Source organism: Pimephales promelas, chromosome 2 (assembly GCF_988280905.1).
Source record: "Pimephales promelas chromosome 2, fPimPro1.hap1.1, whole genome shotgun sequence".
Classification (NCBI taxonomy): Eukaryota; Metazoa; Chordata; class Actinopteri; order Cypriniformes; family Leuciscidae; genus Pimephales; species Pimephales promelas.
Window position 1 is genome coordinate 46,721,554 of NC_142770.1, and position 9,469 is coordinate 46,731,022.

Genomic DNA, 9,469 nt, shown 5'->3' on the forward strand with positions numbered 1-9,469 from the left:
CATAACTTTATATACGGTGCACTTTCAGATTTTCATTCCCTTAGAGCTATATTCCACACCATATGAACAGTCATTTTCAAAAATCCATGATTGGGGCTCTTTAAAGTCATTGAAATGCTCACAAAGGAATCAATTCGTTTTATAACGACTATCTGATTCATTAACGATTCCATGCGTTAATGATTGTGGTATCCTTACAGGAGTGTTAACCTTCTCTCTGTCTCTGTAGCGGCCATGAACTTCTCCACCTCCACCGATGACGAGTCTCTGTTCCGCAAACCCAGAGTTCAGTTTTTAGAGATGCCCAGTGAGTCCGGCGGCTCGGACAGGTACAGGAGGTGTCTTTCCTGCTTCATTGCATCATGTTTGGCGATTTGTTTAGCTTTATATCACGTCATGCTCCTTCTCAAAGGGACTTAACTCGCATTCTCTCCAGCTCTCCAGCTTGATCTCCAGCTCTCTGGTACTAGATAAAGGGAAAACGCCACAATTCTTTAAGAGATTCCGGAAAGAATTTGCACATTGGACGGATGTAAAGGAAAAGCTGGAGAAAGAACTGTCTGACCAGATCAAGATCAACTCAGAAAAAGGTTTGAGATGACATGAGATGCGGTTACCCCATGTGACCTGGGTAATTCGGCGATCGCATCCCTTGCTTCACGCAATAACCCTGTATACAGGGATCCCAATACAGGGAATACACCAGGCCATCCTGTGTCCTCGAAGATGGCGAGGCCAGGGTGGCCTTCGAGCACAGCACAACGAGTAAGTTTGCATCACCTGTTTTTATATATACCTGTTAATATATAGATTTTTAGGCAAACATTTAGGCTTAAAGTACATTTGGATACCCATTTCTATTTTGTTTTGTTCCAAAATGTTATTTAACCATACTTTTCATTATCATTCTGTATGTTTCAACAGGCGCTTGCGTTCGGAGGATCCTGTGCCAGACAACTGGAGGGATGTCTGTCTGTAACAGATGCACTGTTTAATGTTTAAAGTGTCTTTCTGCTTTTTATTGTGTGTGTGTGTGTGTATAGTTCTTAACTTGTTAAAGCTTTAATTGAGTTCATCTATAGATTTCTTTGTTGTTTCTGTATTAATTGTGTATATAGTTTTTACTTTGCTTTATTGTAATTTTAATAAAATACAATTTGCTTTGAAAAATTGTTTGATTTGATCACAATACAAGCTAAGACGTCATATCCCAGAGGGCTTTGCATCTAAACAAACATGGCTGCACCCTCAATGTTACAAGACACACAAATAACACACAGATATCTCTGCAAAACCTCGACAGATTTGGAAATATATTTCAAAAAATGAGAAGAGTAGACCATAATGATATTTATTTAAAATAAATTATAAGTCCTCCATCTCTTCATTGTTGGCACAATACTGTAGAGAAATAAAAATCAAACGAAAAGTTTACACAATTGCAACAGAGTTTGACAGCTGTCTGTAAAATACTGTAGAAAAATCAAAATCAAATGACAAGTTAAAGTTATTTTAGTCCTATTTTAAAAATGTTAAAATAATGATTTGGTCATCAAATCACAGGCGTTGGGGCATCTGAAGTCTCCGTGACACGCTGGATACAAACTGGACCTGACGAACCCCTATTTTCTCGGGACAAGCAGAAAGGCAGAGGGGAAATAATTAGCATAGCTGATGTTCATAATATTAATGCATTTGATCTGATTCAGCAGTAGTATAAAAGGTGAGCAGTATGTGAATGAATGGTTAAAGAGATGCGTAACTTTATGGAAATGTTTCTCCCGTTCTGGCTCGTTCTCAGCATCCCTCAAGGAGCTCTGAGGAGCCGACGATGGAAGGAGACACTGTCCTGGGATGCCCGGGTAGAGTGCGTGGTGCCCTCTTCAAAATCCTGCTGTGGTAAACCAAAAACAGAGAGGTTATTTTACTAATGTACAGTGAGCATAAATTCATGTACAATACTGTTCAAAGTATTTACAATACACTTACAATAAGTACTTTACTCTACTTACAATACAGTCTGTCTGGGTTGTCAGTTCACAATGAGGCTCCATTTAAATTTGTCACACATGGTCTGTGAGAGGCAAGCAGACGTCCGGCAAAATCACAGTCTGAAAAAATAGAGTCTGTCCGGGTTGTCAGAGATCCAACCACTCCAGCTCCAGGATGTAGATCAAACTCAATTATTTCATTGGTCACACTGAGGCTCCTTTTACATGAAACTACAACGTTTAGACGCTACTGAGGCTCCTTTTACATGAAACTACAATGTTTAGACGCTATTGAGGCTCCTTTTACATGAACATTAAGTCCATACGCAAGCTCCCAATTTTGTCCAAACATCTATAGTTCATTCGCGAGCTCACAGTTGAAAAACAAAACATTGATAGTTCATAGTCTTGTGTCATAAAATGTGACACAAATTGTAAAGAATCAAATGTTCAGCCACTCCAGCTCCTCTATCTCCCCACGAAAAGTCCTCTTCTTGATGCCGTGGTCGAAGCAGATCTTATCATCTTTCTTAATGTCCGTGATGGCCTGAAAGAGCAGGACATGCCTGTCTCCCCCCTGAAGCTTCACTATGCAGTGGCATGGCTGCACGTTGCACTTCTTCTTTGAATGTGTAATCCATCTCCCGATGGTTTCCAGAGACGGGTGGCACTCACAGGGGAAAGTCTCCGCATCGATGCAGATTTCGTCAGGGCCATGTTTGAAGAAAAACAGGTTTCCCAGCTGGTCCTGCGTCTCTGCCATCTCCCTGCCCTCAGCACCTGTGATCACCTTTCCGTGGAAATCACACAGGATGGAGCCCTTCCCGAAGGCCTTGGTTGCAACAACGCCTGTGGTCAAAAAGAGGGAGTCATTAATGTGCTGTTCATGATGTTATTATATTCATTTTATTTATGGATTTTACTGTGCTCATAAGACAGTTGTACATACCTTTCTGCTCCCCAAAGTCCTTCACAACCAGACCCGACCATTTCTGCCTGGTCACCCCCTTGATGATGCCCGGGTCACTCTCCGCCTGTGCTCTGCTGAGCGGCCTCCACTTCGCCATGATGTCCTCTGGACGAGGATGATTGGCCGTCCAGCCCTCTGCATCTATGACTTTGGCCACCATCGCTGCAGTTGGGGTACGTCTTGAGAATTTTGCTGTCAAAGAGAGCACATTTGAATTAAAATTCAGGTTCACACACTAGTTCAAAATGTTTCTGTTGGAGCAAATCTAATCATTGGATCATAAGGAAGTATATACACTTACACAAAAGATGTTGCTCCCGAAGGCTGTACTGCAGAGCCCTCCACTTGTCATAAAAGACTCTGTCGGCGGGGAACCCAGCTTTTTCTCTCTGGGTCTTGTTGGGTGGTTTGCCAGTGATTCCCACAGGGAAGGCCTGCAGGAAACCATTAAAGTCCGGGGCTGGGCTGCCAACCTCTTCTTTCACCCGCCTTCTCTTCACTGCCTGGGTGCCCTCGTCGCCAGAAGAGGAGCTGCAATATTGAAAAGGTCTGGAGGTTACACACTAACAAACTGATGGATGAGCGTTGAGAGACATTATAATTATAACAGATTTATAACATAATTATATTACAGATAATTACATACCGTGTCAGGGAGCTGACAACGGCTGCTTCAGAGCTGCCACCGGCTGCTTCAGAGTGGCCACCGGCTGCTCCAGAAGGTTCACCCGCCGTGCTGGTGGACGCCTGTTCTGAGTCCAAGTCTGCCTGTTCAGGAGCATTAGCCACAAAAAAAGTCTCTTTGGCGAAGCTCTTCAAGAAGAGCCAGTCTGGATGGTCTGTGGGGGTAACGTTTCACCATCTCCTTGTAGTCCCAGTTCCTGGCTTGCCGTGTCCACGCCTTGGCAGACTCCTTTGCCCTATTTGTTTCCTCCATCCGTTCTTCGGGTGTGTTCTTTTTCATACACACTCTGCTCAGATGCGTCGACAGCATCTCCTGTGGTTTCCCACACAGCAAGCAGTGAATGATGCGACGGTCGGATTTCTGTCTGTGAGACAAAGCAGACACACCAAAACTTACAAATCAAATGAATGAAGACAGTGAATTCTTAAAACAGAGGCCTAATGTGACCCTTGACCAGCAAAACTTAAAAAAGAGATAAAAACTTAAACCTTAAACTCTTAAGTATGCAGCAGAACAGGGCATTGTCCTATTACCATTGAAATGGAGCTCAACAGAAAATACACAAAAACACAAACATTACCTCTTCTCAGCTTGTCCTTCCATTTCAGCAAAATCCGATTCAGATTGTCTCAGCAGATCAGCAGTGTAGATAGAATCCAGATGTCCTCAGCAGAATCCAGATGTCCTCAGCAGATCAGCACAGTAGAATCATTTGAAGAAAAGTGATTTCTCTAGCAGAATGCTTCCCAGATAAACCTCCTGAGTGTCTCAAACCAGCCAATCAGATCGCAGTATTATACAATGGGTGTCTGCCTCTGCGCAGACCTGATAATGGGCCATCATGAGATAGCTGAGCCATCAGTGAGCCATCAATGAGCCATCAGTTTTACTGCCTGAGCTTGTGAAATGAAACTGGTTAGTTCTGATGGTTTTTAAATGGGCAATCATATTTACTGCCAGGGATACTTAAGTGTTTGTTGGCTTAAGAGATGGAATTAATTTAAGTCCTGAGGGAAATAATCTTTCTCAACTCTTAATCTTTCCGAACTCACTGATTAATTTGATGCTAAAAGCAGAAAGAAAGCTTGAGATTTGAGTTAAATAAAGACGTTTTAGCACAAAACAGTAACGACAAAGGCCTGGGGTGAGTTCAGCGGTGACAGCCGCAACTTTAGTCTGTATTATCAACTCCCTGAACAAGATACAGAGATTCAATGCAAACACATTAAAGTGCAGGTCTCAAGCTTTCAATAGATGTGCAAAACTTGTCTGTAGCATAAACAATGACTGAGATGCGTTCATTTTAATAAAATAATCCAAGTTGAAAACTGGTAAAGTGCTCCCAGATTTTCACCACGGCAAAGAGGTCAGCTAACCTGACGACCTCTCATTCATGAACATGGTAAAGCCAAATAAGTGTTGGGGTATGAAAGCACACATACCCCTAGATTAGTTTTATATTAAATAATAATATCAGGCTGTTTCATGTTGTTCCCGGCCCGAGAGAGCAGGGGTCAAACAGGCCTCGAATTAGGCCTCTGAGCTTTACAGTGACTGCACTAAAAATGGCTGTACGAATTTGTTTCTGCTTATTGCTGGTCAGAGAGGGGAAAAGATTATTTCCCTCAGGACTTAAATTAATTCCATCTCTTAAGCCAACAAACACTTAAGTATCCCTGGCAGTAAATATGATGGCCCATTTAAAAACCATTAGAACTAATCAGTTTCATTTCACAAGCTCAGGCAGTAAAACTGATGGCTCATTGATGGCTCACTGATGGCTCAGCTATCTCATGATGGCCCATTATCAGGTCTGCGCAGAGATTCTATCTACTCTGCTGATCTGCTGAGACAATCTGAATCGGATTTTGCTGAAATGGAAGGACAAGCTGAGAAGAGGCAATGTTTGTGTTTTTGTGTATTTTCTGTTGAGCTCCATTTCAATGGTAATAGGACAATGCCCTGTTTTGCTGCATATTTAAGAGTATTTTATTTCTTTTTTTTTACTTATGTCTCATTCTTTCACATCATAGTTTAAATAATTGATTCTATATCATGTAATTTTGTTTTTAAGGTCCGCTGATCGTACCGTTGACCACTGCTTGCAGTGCCACAAACCCCAGGAAAACCTTGCTGTTCACCTGGCCAGAGTCTGCATGAAGAAACGCACGCCCGGAGAGAGAGCGGCCGAGGTTCAGAAAGCCAAGGCTTCGGGGAGAGAGTGGGTTCGGATGAACAGGACCTGGGACTACAACCAGATCTGTGCGCTCCTGCCTGATCACCGCTCTCGGGTCATCATGGTCAAGGAGTTTCTTCAGCGTGGTTTTTTTATCACGAACCAGCCCCGCGAGTCTGACTGTGATGAAGATGATGCTTCTGCTCCTTCATCTGATCTTCCTCAAACGTGTGTGTTCCTCAAATGTGTGTGTGTGTGAACGGATACACTTCTTTGTATCTTGCCTCATCACAGTCACATAACAATTAATATTCCCTTTTTGTTTCTGCAGGTACAAGCTGGCTCCTTTCTCTGCTCAGTGTGTGTGGAGGGCTGTTGAGGAGGCTGCAGAAAAGCTCCCGGCGCAGCAACAGGAGGCGCTCCACCATTACCTGTCCATCAGAGCGCCTATTACTGCGAGGCGCTCTTGGTGTTTGTCCACTTGCAGCGTCCCAGAGCTGTGGAAGCCTTGATGGTAAGTTCACTCTGTACACACTCTGTATGTGCTTTAATATTGGCACACTTGTGCATTTGTAAATAACCCCTTTTCAATATTTTCCAGGATGCCGAGTGGGTGAACAAGACCAAGCTGGGTGACAGATTTGTGATCGGCGTACAGAGGGAGAAAACCTCGAGTATGCAGATCGCTCTGACCCAAGAGGAGGAAGCTGTAAGTTTTACTGTACAAACTGTTGAAACTCTGCAATAGTTTCTTTGTTTCGTCATCCGGCGTGGAGGTTCAATGTGTCTCTCGGGACATGAATCGGCTCCATAAATTGTAAGTGCCTTACACGGGTCCATGTGTGTGTGTGTGTGTGTGAACGGATACACTTCTTTGAATCTTGCCTCATCACAGTCACATAACAATTAATATTTCCTTTTTGTTTCTGCAGGTACAAGCTGGCTCCTTTCTCTGCCCAGTGTGTGCGGAGGGCTGTTGAGGAGGCTGCAGAAAAGCTCCCGGCGCAGCAACAGGAGGCGCTCCACCATTACCTGGCCATCAGTGCTGGTGCGGTATGGCCGCAGGATGTCGTCGACGCAGCTCTGCTGCTGGAATCATTAGTCAGGTATACATCTCTTCATCCATTACTCATCACAAACAATTAGCACAACAAAAATAGCAAGTTGTCATTCATAATTTTTTGGTATATTATAAACCGTGTATTCCTCTCTCATACAGCACTTCTGCAGACGAGACTTCCTCGGCCACAAGCTGTGCAGCTGGACCATCTGGGAAGAGCTTCGCTGAGTTCGTGGAGAGATTTCCTGTTTCGCCGGAGGGTCAGCCGCCATCCAAGAAGCAGCGCGTCGAATCAGGCTTTCCAGATGACCGCGTTTTTTACGATAAGCGGCGGATTACCCAGTATGCCCAGAGAGAGCGATATCTGCTGTGTGAGTCTCTGAATCCATCAATAGAGCATTGACACTCATTAACTCAACACAAAAACCAGGTCATTCATTTACAGTGACTCACATGAGTAACGTTATTTCATTCTGTCTTTCAGCACATTTCACAGTCCGCAAGCCTTCAGCCGCAAAGGTGGCACAGCTTATTACACAGGATGGGTGGAAGGTCAACTGTCCCAAGCCGGAGGACATCGAACGGCTGTGGACACCACCTTCGAAGGCAGCAGTTGAAGATGACAAGTTCATCCTTCGCTGTGTGTCTGAGCAGAACTGGTCGGGCATGGCCATAAAAGACTTTGGTGACGAGCGTGGTTTTGGTAAGAAAACCTTTCATTTGTCTTGTAAGGGCAGAAAAAAACAATAATGTAAAATGTACAATTTAGCAGCCAATAACTGCAGCAAGAACTACATTTACATTCTGAACTGTTTGTCTACATGTAATTGTCACCAGGTGACAATTGGGCGGAACCATGAACGCGATGTTGTTTCCATGGGGAGCTAATTTAATGTAACACCCCGTCGGTTGCCCCATGAAAAACAGTTCGGCTGGATTCCGCAAAGGAGAAACGAGCGGCAGCTGTGAGATGGGCGGAGATTGAATCATCGCGTTCACGAGGGGGATCATAAAAGCAGATGTTCGAGTGAAGAGGGCAAGCGGCAGGGGACAGAGGAATCCACGGCAGGGAAGGAGCCTGAAAACAGCAGTTCAACCCGGATGGAGAAGGAGAGACAGCAGTAACAGTAAAGTGCCATTGGAGATCCTCATTATCTGACTCCGGTCTCACACCGTATATAAACGACCAGTGAATTTGCCCTGGATCTTTGTGCATTCTGAGGTTGCCTATTGAGGTCTTCTGTTTGATATTGTGGTAACCTTTTTATGGCAGTGGTGTGTGCGTAGTATACTCTCCATACAGTGTGGACACGCTGTTCCATCGGCACGAGAGGAGGGAGCTGGCCGGGATCACGAGTGGAGATCTTATTCACTGCGAGTGGTGTGAGTTGCAGTGCCTAGTGTGACGTGACTAGTGTGGAGTGATCACATATGATTATTTGAAGTGATTGATGTTTGCACTGGGGTGAGGATTGTTGTGTCTGTTCGTGCCCCCAGCCGTCCTATTCCAGAATTAACCCCTTACTGTGTGCTGAGTATGCACTGTGCAGGATTGTGCCTCCGGTCTATCCAGTGTGAAGAGGAGTCGTGAGATGTTTATGCACTGCTGTTTGACTTCCCGGTCCTAAATAAGAACCAGCGCCTGTCCATTGAGTCTCTCATATTGAAAGCCTGAATCTGCCCACCGAGTCTTTCATGCTGAAGTCAGCCACCTGCTGTGAGTATACATACTATTGACTTGAAGATGACTTGTGAAATGTTTATGCACTGCTGTTTGACTTCCCTGTCCTAAATAAGCACCAGTGATGCGCGGGTCAATGTATAATTATAATTGTTTATATTTATGTTTTATATTTTATATTATGTATCATGATTGTAACGCAGTTTCTCTCTGCTTTCACCAATGCAGACACGATCATGTAAATACAGTAAGAGCTCGTTGTGCAGTGTAACGTGCGTCATTGAATTCATAACGAGTTTGGCAAGTGTCCAGATAAACTCGCGCTGTGTGGAAAGATTGTTTGATCGCTTTCTGTATATAGCCTAATTTATTCATAAATTAAAGTTGTTTTTTTTATCCTATTAAAAGAAACGATGCGAAATTGATATTTTATGCACTGGCTTGACTTACTGATGCATATTGAACGATTTTGAGAGAAAGTCTGAACTCAATTACACAGATAGCACGTTCAGTCTTGCCAACGTTGGCAATTGGGGCACCATACAAAATGATTAGTTCATCTCTCGAGTTCGGGATCGGCCAGGTCTGAGTCTTTCGTTCTTCCTGTCAGTCCCATCGAGACTATGCTGAGTCCTGAAACTGCAGCCTCGGTTGTGTTATCTCTACGGCTCTGGGAAACGGTTGAGGAGCCGACCAATCAAAAGTGCTCAGCATGCTCCTCTCATGAATATGATTAAATACTTGCTAACTACATTATTTATTCATATATACACACTACTATCATTACATACAGAGAAACTAACTTACATTACATATATATGTAAGTAATGTAAGTACGTTTCTCTGCTTTTCTTTTAACATTTGATCCATATTGTTTGTCATATATGCCAATATACATTAAATGTT

General features: G+C 43.6%; 1 protein-coding gene, 1 long non-coding RNA gene and 1 pseudogene across 2 annotated transcripts; 2 read left to right on the plus strand and 1 right to left on the minus strand.

Annotated features, from left to right (window-relative positions):
• The first annotated feature begins 216 nt into the window (after positions 1-216).
• LOC120486865 (uncharacterized) lies at positions 217-989 on the plus strand. Its single transcript, XR_005624300.2, has 3 exons — positions 217-329; positions 437-765; positions 925-989. It is a non-coding gene; the product is annotated as an uncharacterized LOC120486865 (long non-coding RNA).
• Positions 990-2,875: 1,886 nt separating this feature from the next.
• On the minus strand, positions 2,876-4,249 carry LOC120479201 (uncharacterized). Its single transcript, XM_089120277.1, has 5 exons — positions 4,227-4,249; positions 3,928-4,010; positions 3,608-3,800; positions 3,263-3,492; positions 2,876-3,153 (listed from the first exon to the last, which is right to left on the minus strand). The coding sequence occupies exons 1-5, from the start codon at positions 4,247-4,249 to the stop codon at positions 2,876-2,878; spliced, it is 807 nt and encodes a 268-aa protein (XP_088976403.1).
• Positions 4,250-5,423: 1,174 nt separating this feature from the next.
• LOC120473860 (uncharacterized) lies at positions 5,424-8,288 on the plus strand (annotated as a pseudogene).
• Positions 8,289-9,469: the final 1,181 nt, after the last annotated feature.

What these genes read in the sequence shown, in the direction of transcription:
- LOC120479201 (XM_089120277.1), bottom strand. Translation starts at nt 4,249, where the DNA reads ATGGAAGGACAAGCTGAGAAGAG. An exon ending in GAAGGACAAGCTGAGAAGAG is followed by an intron (nt 4,011 to 4,226) that starts GTAATGTTTGTG and finishes TTTGTCTCACAG; the next exon opens with ACAGAAATCCGACCGTCGCA. An exon ending in GTTGTCAGCTCCCTGACACG is followed by an intron (nt 3,493 to 3,607) that starts GTATGTAATTAT and finishes TCAATATTGCAG; the next exon opens with CTCCTCTTCTGGCGACGAGG.